At 44.0% G+C, this 20,931-nt stretch overlaps 1 protein-coding gene across 3 annotated transcripts in view; it reads left to right on the top strand.

The window, feature by feature from the left end:
- Positions 1-20,931, top strand: part of ILDR2 (immunoglobulin like domain containing receptor 2) — a 61,574-nt gene that overhangs the window by 33,469 nt on the left and 7,174 nt on the right. Inside the window, exons 4-9 of one of the 3 annotated variants that reach the window (XM_050768458.1) lie at positions 1,792-1,848; positions 4,590-4,736; positions 5,848-6,024; positions 14,203-14,316; positions 18,470-18,686; positions 19,892-20,564. In XM_050768458.1, coding sequence (XP_050624415.1) covers positions 1,792-1,848; positions 4,590-4,736; positions 5,848-6,024; positions 14,203-14,316; positions 18,470-18,686; positions 19,892-20,564 — 1,385 coding nt within the window. The remainder of the gene's footprint in view (positions 1-1,791; positions 1,849-4,589; positions 4,737-5,847; positions 6,025-14,202; positions 14,317-18,469; positions 18,687-19,891; positions 20,565-20,931) is intronic. The other 2 variants (XM_050768477.1, XM_050768468.1) reach the window with 2 other exon arrangements.

Below are 20,931 nucleotides of genomic sequence, written 5' to 3' on the forward strand. Positions count from 1 at the left end.
AGAAGACACCTTTTTCCAATGTCCCACTTGACTCCTACTTGTCCTTCCAAGAGACCTTGCAAGCAGCAGAGCCATCTTACCATGTCAGCTGCATGAGATGGAGGACAGAAAAAAGGAAGCTGTATTTGCCAAAGCCAAAAGCAGAGTTGGCCTAAGTCACCCATCTGGTACTTCCTTACCTTGGAATATACTCTGGTCCCCATTATTTTTTTAAACATGGGACCATCACCCACATAGACTAGGACACATGTTACGACACTGGCCTTGTAGAGTTGAGGAGAGCCAAAAAAAAGTGAGCAAAGACCCTTCTACTCCACTCACTAAATCTTGCCCCAGCTCCAGAATACTCCTCTAGTGTCCTGGAGGAGCCCCTTTTTCTTTGACCTTTGTCAGAGCTTCTTTTCTGTGGGTGGCTTGATAGAGGAAGGGACAAGTGACCAACCATGACTTCAGATTTAAAATATGAACCACACACATGAGTAACCTTTTCTCTAATGCACCTCAACAAACTTTAATATGAAGGAGTTGTTTTATAAATGAGCCATATCTATATGCATGAAACAGATTGCCAGAGCTGTGCTGTCCAATAGCAACATGTGTCTACTATGTTCTTGAAATGGCAATATTTTGGTGATAGTTACATAAGCTAAAAATAGTATCACATTAATTTCCTTTGTTTCTTTTTACTTTTTATTGTACTGCCTAGAAAAACTAAAATTATCCACATTGCTTGCATTATATTTCTGTTGGATGGTGCTGTTCTAGAGGTATATGTCAGGTACCTAAATGAAGTAGAATTTAGTTGCATGTTTAGGTGCTACAGTGACATTTCACCATCATCACAAGTCTGAAAGGAGGGAAATTTGCTAGTTGTTTACAGTACTACTAGTTTATTAGCAAGGCTTCAGTGTGGTAGAGCATATAATATCAGGGGAAGAAGTTCATAACAGGACTTCACCTTGATATGAGAACATGATGAAAGCATTCATCATGTCTTTCTGTAAATCAGTCTAGTTTTAAAATGGACTAATCTGCTCTCTTACATCTTCCAGCCTCTTGTTTCCTGCACAGCTCTTTGCTTCTCAGAGCCCCTGAGGGGCACCTGTTCCAACTCCAGCTTTTAAGTTTCTCTGCCATATTATGCAGAAGGCACTTGGGTCCATATAATGCCAGCTGTGGGTGCCATATGGAAAAGCCATACCATCCACATATGTACAGTGTATTTCAGAAGCCAGAAGGAGTGTAGAGGAATGTGTAACTGATCTAGTTTTATCTTTCCCTTGCCTATGAAAATTTTAATCATTGAAATATCTTTAGGCCACAAATAGAATCATGTAGTGAGATAATTCTGAGTTAAAACCAAATATGTACTTTTGTTTTTATATGGACATAGGACTGTGTATGGATGTATGAAAATGTAGATTGAACATTTGGATACAGACGGGCTTGACTTTCCAATGAAGTGTATGGAGACGGATGTATAAATGAATGGAGATAGTGTATGTCAGTCTGCTCAAGCAGAGATTTCCTCCTCCTATAAATAGTTGGAGAGAAAGTTCTGTTTCTGCTTCCGCTTAGTTTAGGTGCAGAGTTCACTTAGATGGCTGCCAGAGATTGAGAGAGAAAGTCATTCTCTTGTCTCAGCCTAGCTTTGGTGATGTGCTTCTCATACCACAAAGAGCATGCACTCATGGCCCCACGTATGGATGGTACCAACTGGAACCAGGCTTTAGGCTATGTTTTCCTTTGGAATAACCACTTTCCTTCTTCTTTTCCTTCCACTTCTTCTAGGCAGGACAGGGCTGCTTGCTGATCTCTTGCCCAGTTTTGCTGTGGAGATTATGCCAGGTATTCAGTCATTTAACTCTTTATTTGCTTGATTTGCTGTTACTCCATCTGTTTTGCTTCTGCATTAGTCGCTAATTGCTTCTTTAATTTATTTCCACATTTGTTTGTATGTCTCTGATCTTTTCCAGGATTAACTAAACCCACTGGAAGGACTTTTAAATTGTATTTCTTCTGTTACTAGGCCTTAAAAGAATAATGATAATTAAAAATAGGCTGAGATGGCAACCCAGTCCTTCAGTGTCAGGCATGCAGGCTCTTTGGCAATCTCCATGCCCATTTCAGTATTTCAGCTGTACCCATATACGTAAAAGTATTTTTAATAGAATCAGTATTTATCTGCCTTCCTTATTTCCTAAGTTATATGTTTACCGATTCATTATTGTACAACCATGTTACTCTGAATTGCCTTTTATAACATCATCAAACTTTTTTTCAAACCTTAGGAAAGCTATGTACCCCTCCTCCCTTGAAAAATACACATTTGCAGACCTACATCACTTTGTATACAATTTCAGGGACTTACTAGTCCCTTTGAGTCCCTACAGGTCCACAGACCATATGTGAAGGACATCTGGGACAAATATGCATCTCTGTCTTTTTATGTACCTTCAGTTGAATCCACCATCCTAGACAAGCCAACATCAGTTTGGTGCACCTTTATGGTCTGCAGTTGAGGGAGGCACAGAGAGGAGCAAGAATGAACTGTGGGGAAGAACATATCCAAACTCAAACAGTAGGAAAAGGGATGATTTAGTCTTGTCTTGGAGGGTTTCTGCCAGAGTTTTAAGAGCAACAGAGATACAGAATATCCCTGGGTATTGGTTTTTAGCTTAATTCAGATTTTTAAAAACATCCAGAGTCTTCACCATTGAGCTTCATGAATTATTCTTCTATGAATTCTAGTCCCTTTCCATTAGGTGACCAACCCAAACACAGACATTCTTTTTACTGATGTTGCTCCCAAGGACACAAATGTATGCCTCTTTGTAATCCCTTTATCCAGAATTCCCTCCATTTGTAAGCATTTGTTCATCACAAAAACAATGTTACATTGCAGTGCTTGAAACTAGCTGTTACATCTCCCAGGCTGTTACATCTCCCAGTCTCAAGAAAGGGTTACTGTGTTTTTCCTAGCTGGCCATATAGGACTAAATTTCCCTCCCTTTGATTCCAAGAATCCTTTCACAGATAATATTCTTTTGTTTCTCACATATAACTTTCCAATCTTATCCTTGACTGCTTGACCCAAGTTGTAGCCACCACTTCATACAGCTCATCTAAACCTAAGAGCTCATATCTATCTCAGGCTACATTACATTATTGTGTTGTTACTAAGGCTTAGGCCAAATCTTCTGCTATCGATTGTCCTTGGCATGAATGTTCTCCAGGCCACTCCAGCCAGGCACAAGGCCTTCCCATTCAAATTAAGAATGTATTTCAGAAAGATTAGTGAGGAGGGACATTCAGGAAACATGTTGTTTGTTTCCTCTAAACAAAGTCATTTTGTTAACCATTATTATACAACCCATTATTTAATAAAAATATCATATTCTCAAGCTCCCAGCTGAATGTCCATTTAATTGAAGGAATATTTAGTAATCAAAATCTAAGAAAAACAATGTGTGCTTGAGGTTCATTTGCAAAGGGATTTGGGATAGATGGCTTTTAACCAAAATGAATTTCTTTAGTCTTTTTGGTTTTAAAGGAAAGCATGGCTCTCCCCAGTCTGTCCAGGTCTGCAGGGGGAAGTTGGGTCCTGTAGCCAAGTCTCTAAAGTATGATGCTGCGACAAGTCACCTGAGGGCCATAGTCATTTTTATCTAAGCCACTTGCAATTTGTTTCCTTTCTTTTAATCTTTTGGATGGGCAAATGAAATGGAATTCACATTCAGCTTCTGGCAGAGCTGTGAAAGAGGCAGAGTTAACAAACATACCCAGATATACATGTCAGCCTTGCCATTTATCCAAGCTCAGAGCCACTTGAGCCCTTGGCTAGGTTGGCTGCCTAGTATGGACAGCTTGAGTGTGATCAAACCAAACTCATTATCTGTTCATGGGGACAGTGTCTTCTCTATGGAGGCCATGTCTGTAGTTTTCTCTAGCCATGGACTATTGTCTTGGTATAAGCAAAAGGTTTGGATCTCAGCACTGGTGCTGAGTACAGGAAAGGTGTTCTAGGGGCAATCAGCAGGGAAAGCAGGTGAATACATTACATAAGGGGCCTGGAACCACCTAAATATAAACTACATCTAGACCCCTAGACATAGAGACCGTTTCCTCAGGACTTAGACTTTTATAGAGAGGATTAACTTGACAAAAAAAAAAAAATAAGTATTCACAGAACCCACCACTTCATAGCCCAACAGACAAGGTTCTCCCTCCCCCCAGCCAGGATTCTTTCAGCTCTGGTCCCATCCTGGTTCTGATGCTACAGTCAGTAGTGTAAATCCTTTCCCCAGTATAGGACTCTGAAATCCCCACATTGTTTTGTGCCGGTTATTACATGTGCCCAGTGTAACGTAGAAAACCTTCTTCCCTCTTCTCCATTCCCCTGGACTGAGGGTCTGCACTTCTCACTCTCAGAGTTCCTCTTGAGTGTTGGGTCTCTGTCTCCTGTTAAGAGATGCTTTCTTCCCTAGGTCCCCCCTCCTCTCCCCCTTTCACTGGGAGATGCCAATCAGAGTGCACCTGCCCTGGAGGTGGGCTGCCTCGAGTGTGGATTTCTTTGTGCATCCTTCCAGAGTGGGTGTTTGTTGGCCTGGTGCTCCTGGGCGTCTTCCTCTTCTTCGTCCTGGTGGGGATCTGCTGGTGCCAGTGCTGCCCTCACAGCTGCTGCTGCTATGTCCGCTGTCCATGCTGCCCAGAGTCCTGCTGCTGCCCTCAAGCCTGTGAGTACAGTGACCGGTGGGGAGACAGAGCAATCGAGAGAAATGTCTACCTGTGTCTGACAGCTATGTGCGCTGGGTTCTTCCTCCACCTCCTGTCCTGCCACCCCCAAGACTGGTCATTCCAGACTCTTCTCCGCTGGATGCCCCTGGCCTCAGGGATGACCATTCTCATTTGCCTGTTCACCTACGTACACCTGTCCACAATTCTTATCCATACCTATCACTCCATGCATTTGGAATTCTCATGGACACTATTGATAAAATGGAAGGACAGGTTTGGCGTGGTGCGGTTGTGGGGTAAAGCTGTTCCCTCTCCCTGAGGCATTCAAACTAGAGGAAACCTTCTCTGGTCATTCCTTTCCCATGCAGAGAACCTCCTTTTTATATAAGAAGAGTGTGCAAACTGTGGCCTTTGGGCACCCACCCTGCCACAGATTTATTTTATGTACTCCCATGATGACATGGGCTACAATAGGGCCTAGTTCTCATTTGAGGAGTCACAATTTTTACCTTACTGGCCAAGACCATATAGACATTAAGTTTGGTACCCCTCCATAAACCAAACATGTCTTGAAAGAGAGAGGTACACGAGGTATCTTTAGTATCTTCAGGAATAAAGCAGTTTCTAGGAAGAATCAAGTTATTTGCCCTGCTTTTGAAATCACAGAGCAGGGACCATGTGCAAGCCCATTGCTTGCTTTCCTTCTCAAGACAAAGTTCAGGATCCTCCTTGAAGCAGCCCTGGGCAGTCCGTGTGCTAGGCTGCCTCCAGAGGGGCCGAGGCAGCCTCCAGACAGTGTGGGGAAGAGTGGGCTGCTGCCGTCACTGGGGATGCTGCTGTGACAGCTCCCAGAACCACTTAATTACTTACTTGCCAGGTACTGAACACAGTAATTCCTTATGTCGTTGCTGTTTGGTGGAGCTGGAGGAGTCCAAGGGAGTGGGGGACAGTGATTCTGATTAATCAGTTCAGTTCTAGGAGAACAAACACTCACACATGCACATACACACATACAGGAACTCCCTGAAGTGCATCCTCAGGGATTTTTGGTGTGAGGGTTGTGGAGGGTGGGACAACATAATCTCTCTTGCTCTTGATCTCCCTCCACAGTGTATGAAGCAGGGAAAGCAGCAAAGGCCGGGTACCCTCCCTCTGTCTCCGGTGTCCCTGGCCCTTACTCCATCCCCTCTGTCCCTTTGGGAGGAGCCCCCTCATCTGGCATGCTGATGGACAAGCCGCATCCACCTCCCTTGGCACCAAGTGACTCCACTGGAGGAAGCCACAGTGGTAAATGTAGTTCCAGACTGCCCTGCCCCATGCTTGTTCTCGGGCCCCCATAGTGGTTCCTTGTTGTTAAGAACAGTCAGTTCAGTGATGTGTCTTTGGAAAATAGTTTTCTCCACTCCAGAAATGGGATCCTTCCAGCTATGTCAGATATCTTTTGGGGTACATGTCATGCTTTCCAAGGGCTACAGGACGTTGCTGACCCCTGCCTTCTCCCTAGGCTCCTCAATTACTAAAACTATAAGAAAAGAGACAAGGTATCCCTTGAATGTTGATTATTCAGTTAGCAAATAGTTGTTTCTTCCCTACCTACAGGAGTCCACTAGTACTGAGAGGGCCTGCAAGAAGTGTAGGACATGGTTTCTCTGACAAGCAGCATGGCCTGGTCAAGGAGAGAATGGACCTTTATTAGGACAATCAGATGCTAAAGAGTATGCTAAAGACCATCAGTTCAAAGAAGAAAGAGCTGGACTGGTTACAGAATCTTCAGGGAGGAGGTGAAATTTGAGCTGGGCATAGAGGAATGAATAGGATTTAGGAAAGCACATTCAGGGGATACTGAGCACCCGAAGTGGGAAGGTCAGCGTGATGAAATCCCAGAGCTGGGAGAACACAGTGTGAGTATGTGACAGTGTCCAGTTTGTCAAATTGACTGGAAGAAGGTAGAAGGATATGATGGAGCCAGATTGGGGAGGGCCTTGAAACCCCTCCAGAAGATCTGGGACTTGGTGTGAGAGCCACTGTGGGCAGACTCCTGAGGGCAGAGGTGGTACCATGACAAAGGGAGTGGCAAGTGGGAGACAGTAGAGCCAGAGAACATGAGCTAAGGTGTGGTTGAAGTGGTTGAGATATGTGAGCATCTAGATTATGATGGAGACAATGGAAGTGAAATGTGTGGGTAAAGCTGAGACACTTTGAAAGAAATAATGAGATACTGGGGAATGAAGGAAAAGGAGGCTTTAGGATGACCCCAAGTTGTCTAGATCATAGCTCATAGACGGAATTGAAATAAGTGGTAAGGAGAGCTGATTTAGTTGAAGGTTACCCCCATTTGAGGCACTATTAACTTGTGGTTAATAGGCAGGGGTAGGTAGGAGGTATAGGTGGAGGGGCAGGGTAGGGTGGAGAGCTGGAGGGCATTAAAATATAGCTCTTCTGGAGGCATTTGAACAGGATTACAGGGTAGCGAAGGTTAGGATTGTATGTGCTATACATTTAGAAGGTGATTTTTAAATCCCTAGATGTAGATGAGCCGCTAGGGTTGGTAAAACAGACATTTCTTCCCTGGAGGTACCTGGACTGCCTCTATTGTGAAGTGAGGAAGGGTATCTAGCCCACCTAATGAGCTGCCAGTGCCTGATTGTAGAATGAGTGGATATCCTCAGCGAGTAATTAGGATTTGTATTTTTCTCTCCCAGGAGCTATCAGTAGAATTCTGACATCTGATACAGAATGAGTCACAGACTGAGAAGTAAAAGTTAATGATCAGTGACACACAGGGAATTAGAGAAATAAAGACAATGTAGTCCATTTCCATGAAAGATAAAGTGGGCAAAAGAGACATTAGTGGAACTTATACTCTTTATTTGCCTTTTTTCTAATCTTTCTTCCCACCAGAATCCTTTCCCCCTTATTTTTTATTTAATGAGTTATCTAACAAAACTGTTCTTATATTCACAGAATAGCAAATACTTGCTCTCTCTCGTTTTCTATCTTTCCCCAGTTTCTCTTCGTTGCAGTTCAACCATTTTGGTCTCATTCTGCCATACTAACCAATTGCAATTAGAAGTGGCATTAAAATAGGAAAATATATTATTTCACATAACAAGAAATGTCAAGGTAAGGTAGTTCCAGGATTGGTTAATAGAACAGTTCAGGTAGCAGCCCTAAAGGACCTAGTTTCTTCTGTTGTTTGTTCTGTTATCCTGAGCACATCCCCTGTCCTCCTCAGCTGGCTCACCTCATGATCTCTTGATGACTGCATAGTTCCGGGTAATTAAGCACATTCAGAGATTGAAAATGGTATTCTCTTCCTTGTACCACTCTTTTCAAGAGCGAGAAAAACTTTTCCAGCAGACTTTCCCTTTTAGTTTTATCGGCAAGAATTGGGCTCATGCCCATTCACAAACAAAATTGGCTTGGACTACTCAAGACTCACCTCTTAGGCCTAAACAACTGTTTACTTCGGAAGTGAACAAAATCAGGGTTCTGTTAGCAAGGGAAAAGAGGAAGGGTGGTGATCAGTGTCACCGCAGCTAGTCTGGCCCATGCCGTCATGGTCTGGCTGGTGGAGCCAGGACAGTCTTCATGATCCTCACCAGGCACACTTCTGTACTCATGGTCCCATGGGGAGTGTTAGTGATGGTGTTTGGCTAGTCCTCCTTTAGCCAAGGTGGCTGATGCCAGTGTTCCATGTAGATTATTCTTTAAAGAACATTACAAATGTTAAGAAATGTTAATTTACAAAAATGTCAATTTAGCCTATTTTATATTTATATGCTACTTAAATTTTAGGGTAATTATTTCACAACACTAATTTTTCAGATTACATTTGTACACAATAGTCTTTTGAACACTGTGTGGTTGAAAAGGGCATCTTTGATGAACTATATATAGTATAGCCAGTTGGTTCCCGAATGGAAGAGGTAAGAGGCACTCTAGTTCCTTCTCACATTCTTCATAGCAGCTGCTTGAGACCTTGTTACCACGCAAGAAGACTGCCTGCTTCTGTGCTGCTCTGGATCCATCCCTTTCAGCTTTGTCAAGGCTCTCTCTTTGTTGAATACCCACACTCCGCCCTGTTCCCACCTCACATCTCCATTCATTTCTTCTTTAGTGACTCCTTCCTGTCAGCATTCAAAATATGCTAAAGTCTCTCCCATTAAAATACAACAATTCACAAAAATCCTGTGGTCCTCAGATGTTGCTTTCCTGTCCCTTTACTCTTCTTCACAGCCAAACTCCTTGAAAGAGTTTTGAATATTAAATGTTTCCTTTCCCTCTGCTGTTACCAACTCCCAGCTCCCTTCCATCTTGTTATTGCTTTCACCACTCCAGAAACCAGCTCTTGCTAAGATTGTCTGATTGCTAAATTTAATGGATGCTTTTCAGTTATTACTTCCCTTGACTTCTCAAAAGCATTTGCCACTCTGAGGCGCTCATCTTCCTTTGCCTTTCTCAGCACTGTAGTTTGTAATTTTTCTTACCTATCTCTGTGTATGCTGGGTGTTCTTCCACTGTGCATCCTCCAGATGTTTTGTTTGAGGTCCTCTCCCTGGGAAACATTATTTACTCCTGTGGCTTCAGTCATCATCTATATGCTGATGACTTCTAATCATTATCTCCAGCCTCTCTTTTGCTCCTCAATACCATATATCCAACTGTCTTCTGGATCTCTCCACCTGGGTGTTTTGTAGGCATTTCAACCTCAGCCCCTAGGAAATTGAATTAATCTGCTGCTGCTGCACTTTGAACCAGCTTCTACATATCTTATCTCAGTGGATGGCATTGTTGTCCACCTTTTAGCCCAAACCAGAAGCAGAGACTTCATCCTTATCGCTTCCTTCTCCCTCACTTCCATCCCTCATCAATCACCAAATCCTTTAGATTGTAACTCAAAATAACCTTGAGTTAGTTTCTTTCCCTCCATCTCTACTGAAACTGTCCTAGTCCTTGCTGCCATTACCTCCCACCTTGCCTAACACAATTATCTCCCACCTGGTCCTTCCACAGCTACTCTGCTTTGCTCTAATCCATTTTGTTTCCACATCTACCTGTCCTCCACCCATTCTTCATGCAAAAGAATTGAGTAGGCAAGAAGGGTTTTGAAATGTCATTTTCAAAATTAATAAGGATGTGTATCTATATATATGCCTACTGTATGTACACAGAGAATATGCAAATTTTAAGAATCACTTCTCCCACAGCTGAGCTGCTGTCACCTTGGGGGTGGAATCTGGCAGCTGTTCCATCATCCATAAACAGCTTTACTTAGCTTATTAAGATAGGACAGGAAGAACAAGGCTATATCCATGAGTATCTGCCTCAGAGACTTCTTTTGCAAGTTTTACAAGTTGGATTTTGGCTGTAATGGGGAAATTAGCTGAAAACTTCCTAAGCCTTAATTGGGTCAAAAGTATCAGCGAAAATCCTTCAGCAATAAGAATTTTTAAAATTGTAGTTTGGCATCAAAGTGAATATCCCAATATCCCCTCTCCGGTAAAATTGAAGTTGGCAAGGCTAATAAATTAGAGGAGGTGAAGTATGTATGAAGAGCCACAGCAACCACAGGACTTGGGCCAGACTGAACTTGAAAACAGATAAATCATCCATCGATCTTAAACTGAAACATCACTGGTTAAAAAAAGTCATTTTCCAAATATGCTGAACTTTGGCCAATAGTCTAGGACATTTCTTGTTAAATACTCTAGGACATTTCTTGTTAAAACATCACCATGTGTCCCAGAGAGTTCTCTGATCTTCAGACAAATTACAGACAAAAATCAATTTGACACCATGCTATTTGCTTTCAAATCAAGAAAAATTTAATGAATGCCTACAAATTTTACCTGCCCACAAGGAATTTACAGTCTACCAGGTGGTTGCTGGGGCTTGTAAGTGGAAATAAAAGAGTAAGTAATACAAGGCAGTATATTATAAGATTGATCCATGATGCCAGCTCAGAAAGGAAAATCTCATCCTTGGAGAGGAGGGACCAGGAAAGGTTTTCTGGTGTTTCATATGCTCCTCAGAATATATGTGACATAGAGCCAGATTCTACCAGGATCAGAGAATAGTTTAGTGTATTTGAACTTGTAGCTTATCATTTTTTAAAAAGTCCAATAGCTTTTAAAAGGAGGGTTGCCCAGGTTTTTAACTACTGAAACCAAATGGATGATACTCCTAAAGTCACAAGATCAATACTTTGCCTCCGTCTTTTTTGACAAATTAGAGGAATTTAGATTTCTGAAGTCATGGCTGCTGTGACTAAGAAGTCAAGGCTGAAAGTATCTGGTACAGTGGAGTTTCCTTATAATGCCAGTACTGAAGGCAAAACCATCATCTTCATTTGAGGCTATAAATGGTTACTGTAACTTTTCAGGGACATGATAACCTCTGCATACACAATCAAATCTGTATCATAATGAGGAGTGTAATTTGTTATAATGACATAGAAAACTATGCTGTAGTCCAAGTGGCAGTTAACTGAGGATCCTCCAGCTGCTTCTCAGGGTAGCAGCCATCTCTCACCGACCGTCTCTCTCCACCAGGGCACAGCTGGTACATTGTTCCCTGTAGCAACAACTTTATGGGCCCCCTCCCCCATTACCTCTAGCTCAGTATCACTGAATGTTTACCATAACAGTGCTTCACAAATTAGAACACCTTGATAAAACCACAGCTGCAGGTAGGGTAGGCCCTTTTCATAATGCCTACAGACCTGCTAGTTTTCCTTAAAAAATAATTCATCATCATCCTCATCATGATACTTATCTAAACTTTTCTACGATCCAAGCCTTTCCCTTCCTGGTCAAAATTCTCCAATAAACGACCCATATGGCCTCATCTGCTATGTGTTATGATCTCTTATGATTTCTATCCCCAGTTTCTCCTCATTCATTCACTCATTCCTTCATTCATTACAAACACACATATTTCAAATGTCTACAATGTGCCAGGCTCTATGCTGGGTGCTAGGGATACAGAAGTGAACCTAGTCCTTGCTCTCAGGAAGTTTGCAGTCTAGAGAGGAAAACTCTACTGAAAATGCACTTTTCAAAGAAACCATTAACCCTGCCCCGATTCCCAGGCTGACAGCAGCGCAACGAACATTTTTTAAGTTCCCCACTATGTGTAAGGCATGGTTTTAGGCACATGGAGATCTAGAACCATAAGGATTCTTTTCCTTCAAGAATCTTTGAGAAAATTGGACATTTATACAGATAACTTGAAACAAACTAGAATATATTAAGGGCCATAATAAAATTCAAACTGAATAATTTGTAAGTTAGCGAGAGAGAGAACTTTTCAAGCTATGAGAATCAAAGAAAGCCCTTTGGCTGAGGCAGTATTTGAGCAGCTCCTGATAATGACAGAGAACCCAAAGTGCTCCACTGATTTAGTCTTAGTTGTCCTCTCATCATTAAGAGATTATTTAAAGGTTGGGAAGTATTCATTGCATTTTATAGACATGAAAACTGAGTCCTAGATAGTTCACCATTTCTTTGAGGCCCCTCAATAAATAGCACAGCATGCCTACATGATGCCCAGTTCCTCACTTCCCAGACCAGAGCCTCATCCATCAGACATAACTGCCTCCAGAACAAACATAGCAGTTCCGTGGGATAATTGCATTTTAATTGAACTGTCTGTACAACTCAGTAAATGCCTCTGTAGAGATGGAAGAATGTTTAGCTTGATAAATAAAAGTATTTCTGCTAATCATTGCTTCCATGCAAGGATTATGGATCTAACCTCTGAAAGTGCCACTAAAAAGTGTGTACTGAGATTCATTAATTTTTTTTTCTAAGTAATTCCACAATTTGAGATGAATGTGGACTGCCCAGTATATTCTCATATAGAAAATCAGTGCACCTGCAAATGGGTGTGTGGGTGACTTCTGTTTTTAGTGCTTGGACTACAATTAGAGTGGTTTGGAATTTTATATTTTAATCTTCCATGTAAATAGCTTGTGTGGGAGGGCTTTGTCCGCAGCCAGGGTAACGTGGCCAGACACTAGACAGCAGGGTTTTCTCTGGATTTACATGCAGTCATATGGTTTCTTTATGGTGTTTGCCCCACTTTGGGAACAGGGAATGTTGGAGTTAGGTCACTAGCTTACATCCCATTGAAAAGTCCTAAATAGCTGGAAGATAGGACCATGCTGTGCAGACCATACAAGCCATGGCATAGCTAAAGCATTGCTTACTCTGGGCTTTCCTTCATTGTCTTTCTCACCTTTCTCTTCTTACTACCTCTCTTCCTAGACTCTAGAGAGGCAAGATGCCCAAATATGGTTAAGCTTCCATCAGACTACATGGTTCCAGCCCTGGCACTGCTAAATTTTTCCTGGGCAAGTTATGAAACCCCTCTGACCCAAAATTTTCTCAAACATAAAATGTGGCTGATAATAGTACTGTTTCAGGTGGTTCTGAGGAACAAATGTCCATGTAAAGCATTTAGCACAGTACCTAGCACATTTTCAGTGCCCAGTAAGTACTGACTAATTACCATTGTTTTTCAATACCCATCCCATCATTCCCTTCTCTCTTTCGTTTTTTTCCTCTTTCTCTTATCTGTGCATTAGGCCCACTGGTATCTATCACTCTTGGGGCTGGTATTGGGCTAGACTGATACTTAAGTGATATGGGGCTTAAACAGCCTTTGTCTCTGACAATATGAGTGATAGGGATGTAGGAGATGTTGTTCTCTCTCCTGCTTTAGTTTTGTTTTTTATTAAGCCCTGAAAATAACAGCTGCTTGTAACCACATCGCAGCAGGTCAAATTAATCATGTCTAAAATACAGTATTCCTTTTTCTAAAAGGAAAATGCTGAAGAAATAAAATGGAACCATAATTAAAAATCCACATAGTTTGAATTTTGTTTTGTACTACTATGTATATGGTCTAGAAGTTAATACTAGTTCTTATACACAACTCAGTTTAAGGAGTTTTTTTGCACTATCTTCTGGGCAACTAAAAGCTTTCAGGCCAACTTTGTCAAAGTCCTTGATGTTTGAGTATCTGTAAGTTACCTGTGCTCCCACAAAGTGAAGTTGGGATCCTCAGACAGTAAAGTGACACATGTCCTCAATCTAGAAAGTGGTCTTTTTTTAGTGTGAATACACTCCTCCAATGGAACGCAAAAGCATTGAGAAGATGAGCGCTACGTGGAGCTGTAGGAGGTCAACAGATAGGAAGCAGAGGTTAACAAATGACTAAAAATAGACTGTAATGGAATTTTGTTGTTGACCTTTAGGTCCTCCATTCCAGTGGCGCCATCTGATAAAGGGGATCACAGATATGGTCCCATATGTATAAATATAGATTGTTATTTCTGGGTGATTTCAACAAGAGTTGTTATAATTAGAAACCCTATTTTTTACTTGGTAAAATAAATGGAGGCCTCCTTCTCCTGATATTTTCCTTTTTCAGCTCACCTTCTTGTGCTTTTCTCAACAGTTCGCAAAGGTTACCGGATCCAGACTGACAAAGAGAGAGACTCCATGAAGGTCCTGTACTATGTTGAGAAGGAGCTGGCTCAGTTTGATCCAGCCAGAAGGATGAGAGGCAGATGTGAGCATCTGTTAGTTTTCTGTGATCTGTGCATTATGCAGGAGTTAGTATGTTAAGGGGATTTGGGGGTCACCAAACTTGGATAGCCCTGAGCTTGCAGGCTTAGAATTAACAGGGGTACTGGTGACACTACTAAAGAAAGTAGCTCTCAGTACACAGAGGGGAAAAACAGGCCTTCTGGTATGAAGAATAGAGCAATTCGGTAGCATCTTGGTTTGTGTTGGTTCTCTCCATGGGGCAGTCAGTATTGCTGGGGCTGTGTTATCCTGGGGTTTGGAATGCTTTATTAAAATAGTCTTTCCCTTCTACTCCCTTTAAAATATATTCAAAGTAATGTCTTAAAATGTGGAAGCTTAAGTATCAGTTTTTTCCAACATGAAGGGCCCTAACCTTGGACAACACAACCACCAACTCGCTGCAAGGAGGCCTCCTGAAAGTAAAAGAACAAGTCTGGCACATGAATCTGGAAAAAAGAGGTTGTCGCTTCTCAAAGATGCCAAACAACAGAGATTAAGGGGCAAGCAAAGAGGCTGCTCCTCTTATCAAAAGAACTTTTTGAATACTAAGACTGAAGTGGCCGGGCCCCAACCCTTAACTCAGCTCCAGCCCTTGGATACTTTGCAGCTGACACAGCTGATTCTTGGGGTGGATTCCAACTTATCATGTATCATGGGAGGCAACACAGGGCAGGTCCCACATGGACAAGCTCATTATCAGAGGGTGCTGGCGGGTGTGGAAGTGAGGTCATTACGCTGTCTCTTTACCCTCCTCTTCTTGGAACTAACGAGAGACTTGACGGAATTGTTGGGGAAACAGTCCCAGACTAGAGGAGCTTTATTCAGATTAAGGACAACATATTCCACCCAGTTTGCAATTCTAAATTCATCCTGTCTGCGTTGTATCCATTGCTGTATCCTCCCACCGCACCGACTATAAAAAGACCATTTCCAGATTGGAATGTCAGGAATGCAGATGTCACTGCACTTGACAAGCTAGTTGTAACAATGTTGTCATGGATCCCTGTAAGGGGCCAGAGACAGAGTGAGTCAGGGACCACAGAGGAGTCTGTGCAGGAAATCTGCGAATCTCACAGCTCAGAGAAAAAGTTAACCAGCTAAGGTTAAAACTAAAGGAAGAATTCTGGTTTAGGTGATGTCTCCTCTCTCTCTACTCGATTAAAATGGCCTCTAGGGGCTTACTGGTCATAAGGTACTCTTACAGTCGAAGGGGGTCTTAGAGATGGTCTAGGTCAACCTTTGTAGTGTGCAGATGAGGAAACAGAAACCTAGGGATGCGGTGACACAATTAGGACAAGATTCCAGCTCTTCTGATTCCCGGTCCTGTGCTCTTTCCACAAGAAACTCTTGAGCAAACTGTGGATGGCTCCATGGCTCCATTCTATTCAGAGACCACAGCCTTCTAGCTAATAGGACTTTAGAATGCTAGAGCTGGAAGGGATTCTGAGGTTGTTGAATCCGTCCTTTTCACTAAGGCAGGGAGGGAAAGTAACAGGCGCCAGTACTCAGTGCCAGTGCCAGAACTGGAACCCTGATCTCCTGGAACCTGCAAGTTAATATTATTATAACTGCATAGAGATAAAATAGGAATACTGTTTACTTTGAGAAGTCCTATTCCTGAAGAACATAGTAAACCATGGGGTGAATCATGGAAGTGGGCAATCTTGAAATCTCATTATGAAATGGATCTCATGGTTTCAGGTTGGGGCAGGAGAGTAACAGATTTTGTAAGAATTGAGTCTGAGGTCCAGGCTCATGAATTTGCTAGCCAGTATGGTCCTCATTTGTTTTGCCCTTCTAAATGTGGGGGTTGTTTGGGGAATGTTTTTAGTCTGGGAAGTTCTAGTACAGGGCTCAGCAAAATATATCTCCTGGGCCAAATATATTTCACTTCCTTTTTTTTTTTTTTTTTTTTTTTTTTTTTGAGACAAGGTCTCGCTCTGTTACCCAGGCTGGAGTGCAGCAGCACAAACACAGCTCACTGCAGCCTCAACTTCCTGGGCTCAAGGGATCCTTCCACTTCAGCCTCCCCAGTAGCTGGGACCACAGGCGTATGGCACCATGCACAACTAATTTTTTTATTTTTTATAAAGATGAAGATCTTGCCATGTTGCCCAGGCTGGTCTTAAACTCCTGGGCTCAAGCAGTCCTCCCTCATTGATCTCACAAAGTGCTGGGATTTTATGGGCATGAGCCACCATGCCCAGCCCTACTTCCTATTTTTATAAATAAAGGTTTATTGGAATACAGCCATGCCAATTCACTTATGTTGCATCTATGACTGCTTTCATGCCACAGTGGCAGAATTGAATAGTTGTGCCAATATGGCTTGCAAAACCTAAAATATTTACTCTCTGGCCCTTAACAAAATGAAGTTTGCTTACCCCTATCCTAGAGTTACATTATGGATGTCTGTGATATGGGGGCAGGTTGATGTTTGTGTTCAACTTGGCAGAAATTTTAGCACAACATACAACTTAGACAGTCCATCACTGTGAATAGTGAAACATAGATCGTCCTCACTATCTAGATAAATGAAAAAAGTGAAGTATTCCCTGAAGTTTAAGGAAAGTTCTGAGCCAACAATGCTATTTTTCAGTAGGCTCATTTGGTGCATTTTAAAAGCCTCTTCTGTGTGATCCCTGGGATATTGGAATTCATGGGGATCATGAGAAAGGGAAAGTTCTAGATTTTAGTAATCAATAGTATCCGAGTTATTTTCCTTAAAATAGGCATAGTCCCTTCTTTTTACATGGAAGAAAAGGTTAAAAATTAAATTATAATTAAAAATCAACTGATTGCATGATTAAACTGAATGACATTCATGGTAAACGCTGTGTCCCTGGTGAAACAGAACTAGGAGGCTGTGTTGGGAGACCCTCCCTCATCTTTGTGCAAACATCCCCTGTTCCTCCAAGGACTCTTGGGGATAGTGAGGGGGGGAAGTAGAGGGAATCTGAGACACATATTTCCACATCTTATCTTGGCCTCCCTCTCACTCAACAGGTAGGCCTGAAATTTGGTAAATGTTGTTTCTGATAATATTTTGAAGTTCTAATTAAAGGATTTTAGAAAACAAACGGATTCAGTTACATTGCAAATAGATTCACTAGATTTATTTTTTAAGTACAATGAAATTCAATACATTTCAAAGTTGTATAAATAAATAGTTGAGTTTTTGTTTATTTTTTCCTTTCCAGACTGTGATTCTGGTCCTTGTTCACAACTGCTTTTGCGAAAAGCTAATCAGGCCACTTTAGGAAATTAGAAAGCTGTGACTAGATACCCCATTTATATTTTTGGGCTGGGGCCAGAGTATAAGTAGAGGCCCACAGGTATAAGTACAGCACAACCCCCTTTTCTTCCCATATTTCCAAAATGCTGGCCTAGCCTCTCATGGACACATACCCCTGGAAAAATTTTTTGGGAGAGGGGAAGAGGTCTGCCCAAGTGCTGAAAGTAGGCTTGGTGCTACTTGAGCAGGATCTTCCAGGTTCCTAGATGAGCATGGGCTAAGGCAGTGGGTATATGGATACTAGGTACATGTTTCCCCTTGACTATTCAACTGTTCTGTGGACGTCTTGCTCTCTGGGGAGGGGCACAGCCAAAGGAGGCCAGAACGTGGTGCCTCCACAGCATATGGCAGGACTGGCTCTGAAGGTCCATCTTAGGACTGAGCCAGCAGTAAGGAAGATGCTGCGATCTGTGGCTTCTGTCTCTCTCTTTCTGTTTCTGGCTTAACATGCCTAGGATCAACACAGCTCATCACAGAATTATAAAGGAAGAAGAAAACATTTGAACAAGGATGATGATGTTACTAGGCGGAGGCCAGCAACAGAGAGCCTGAGTTCTGGAAAGCCTGCCTTAGGTGCAACAAGAACAAACTTGTTCTCCTATTCCAAGAACAGAGCATGTAGGAACCTCCCTCTCTATAAGCAAGTAGGCTTCAAACTGGAGCCAATTCCTGCTGAGCTAAGAATGCAAACACCACTAGTTCAGGTTTACAGCCCACCCTGGACAGGAATGAGGCGGGAGTTTCCTGCAGCCTAGGTTCTCAGCCCTTAACAGGATTCCCTTCCTGTCGAACACAGAGTAACACATAGAAAGTTCTATGATGCCTGGTTTTGTCCCTGCAGATAACAACACCATCTCAGAACTCAGTTCCCTACATGAGGAGGACAGCAATTTCCGCCAATCTTTCCGTCAGATGAGAAGCAAACAGTTCCCTGTGTCTGGGGACTTGGAGAGCAATCCTGACTACTGGTCAGGTGTCATGGGAGGCAGCAGTGGGGCAAGCCGCGGGCCCTCAGCCATGGAGTATAACAAAGAGGATCGAGAGAGCTTCAGGCACAGGTGATGGCTGTGAGGGGCAGGTCTGGTCGGTGTGAGGGGGCAGGAGCTGGAAAGCAGGGTAGATCGGAGGCAAGGAAGATGCCATCCAGTAGTATCTCTGTCTCCCATTCCAGGTTATCCTGACACATCTCTCTTTCTACAGGATATTGAATATCTCACATTTGTCAAGACAGGGAACACTTGTGATAACATGTGTAGAAGTAATTATTCAAGACCTTTGAAATGGGTCCCCTAGACCCTTTAATGAACATTAATATATCTCTGCCCTTCTCATATTTTTATCCTATAACCTCTAAAGAATCCCACCCATCATCTCACATCTTTTTTTTTTTCTCGGTAGAGACAGGTTTTTGCCATGTTGCCCAGACTGGTCTTGAACTCCTGAACTCAAGCGATCTGCCCACCTTGGCCTCCCAAAGTGCTGGGATTACAGGCATGAGCCATCATGCCTGGCCATCTCCCTCATTTTTGATCATTTGGTATATGAAAGATAAAATGCCAAACACTTCTCTTGCATTTAATTCTCATAACTCTAAAGGGCAGCTACTATTAATGTCCCCAATTTTAAGCTGGGAAAATGGAAACTTCCAGGTGCTAAGGCACTTACCCAGGTGATGTGGCCTCCCACAATTGTGGGAGGATAAGATTTACTATTCCCCCTAAATAGCACCTTCACCACTCATCTGTCCTTTACCTTAAAAGACAGGCGACATTGCCTTTCCCTTACAAATTGCAAGGGTCCCTCTCCCCTCCTGCCCCAGTAGGTAAATTGGCCCTCGGCTCTAAGGGAAGAAAAGGCCTCTCTGTCACCACACATTACAGGGATTCCTGGGACCATAACTGTGTACTGACGACACCTGCGATGGCTTTGAGGTTGGAGACGTGTGGCTGTCAACGAGAAGTCACAACATAATGACCAGAAGGCAGCCCCACAGTGTGTTGGGATTCCATAGGACACAGAATATGTTCTGTCCACACGACTCCATTTTGATGCGTGGCACACGAGTGGGATAGACTAGGTTGCCCCCACTTGACGTTCTGGGGTGAGAGAGGAGCCTGGAATGCTTCATCCAGCCTGGAGCAGGGCTGAGGCTCAGGCCGAGGTGTCCTGAGCGCAGCCCCGGGACACGATTGGTGATGTTGGAGCTCTGCCTCGAGCTCCAGGGAGGGACTGACCGTCTGACCCACTCCTCCTCTACCTGCAGCCAGCCACGCTCCAAATCGGAGATGCTGTCACGGAAGAACTTCGCCACGGGGGTGCCGGCCGTTTCCATGGACGAGCTGGCAGCCTTCGCTGATTCCTACGGCCAGCGGCCCCGCCGGGCCGACGGCAACAGCCACGAGGCGCGGGGCGGGAGCCGCTTCGAGCGCTCGGAGTCCCGGGCGCACGGCGGCTTCTACCAGGACGACTCCCTGGAGGAGTACTACGGCCAGCGCAGCCGCAGCCGCGAGCCCCTGACCGACGCCGACCGGGGCTGGGCCTTCAGCCCCGCACGCCGCAGACCCACCGAGGACGCGCACCTGCCGCGGCTTGTGAGCCGCACGCCGGGCACCGCGCCCAAATACGACCACTCGTACCTGGGCGGTGCACGGGAGCGGCAGCCGCGGCCCGAGGGCGCCAGCCGAGGCGGCAGCCTGGAGACACCGTCCAAACGGAGCGCGCAGCTCGGCCCGCGCAGCGCCTCCTACTATGCGTGGTCGCCGCCCGGCACCTACAAGGCCGGCTCGTCGCAGGACGACCAGGAGGACGCGTCAGACGACGCGCTGCCGCCCTACAGCGAGCTGGAGTTGACCCGCGGCCCATCCTACCGTGGCCGCGACCTGCCCTACCACAGCAACTCGGAGAAGAGGAGGAAAAAGGAGCCCGCCAAGAAAACTGTGAGACTGCATCTGCCTCCCCTCCTCCGAGGGGGCTGAGCGGGAGCCGCCAGGCAGGGCGGGCAGTGTCGCTGTCCCGGGGCCGGGGAGGTGGCGAGGCGGGAGGGCCCTGCCTGGAGAGGCCACAGGGGCCTGCCTGGGCGAGTTCATCCGCGGATGGTAGGCTGGGGGATTTTTCAACCTCACTCTGTCCAGGGTCAGATGAAGGAAGGAAGCAAGGGCTGGGAGAGTTGGAAAACAAGAAGAAAGTTGAAGGCATGTAGGTAGTTTTACAGGGAACATTAGGTATTTAACCAACTCGGAAGGGTTTAGTATCAGGGATTCCAGGAGCCATCACCACCACCGGCCTTTAGTGGGCTTCTGAGGT

Source organism: Macaca thibetana, chromosome 1, assembly GCF_024542745.1.
Source record: "Macaca thibetana thibetana isolate TM-01 chromosome 1, ASM2454274v1, whole genome shotgun sequence".
Classification (NCBI taxonomy): Eukaryota; Metazoa; Chordata; class Mammalia; order Primates; family Cercopithecidae; genus Macaca; species Macaca thibetana.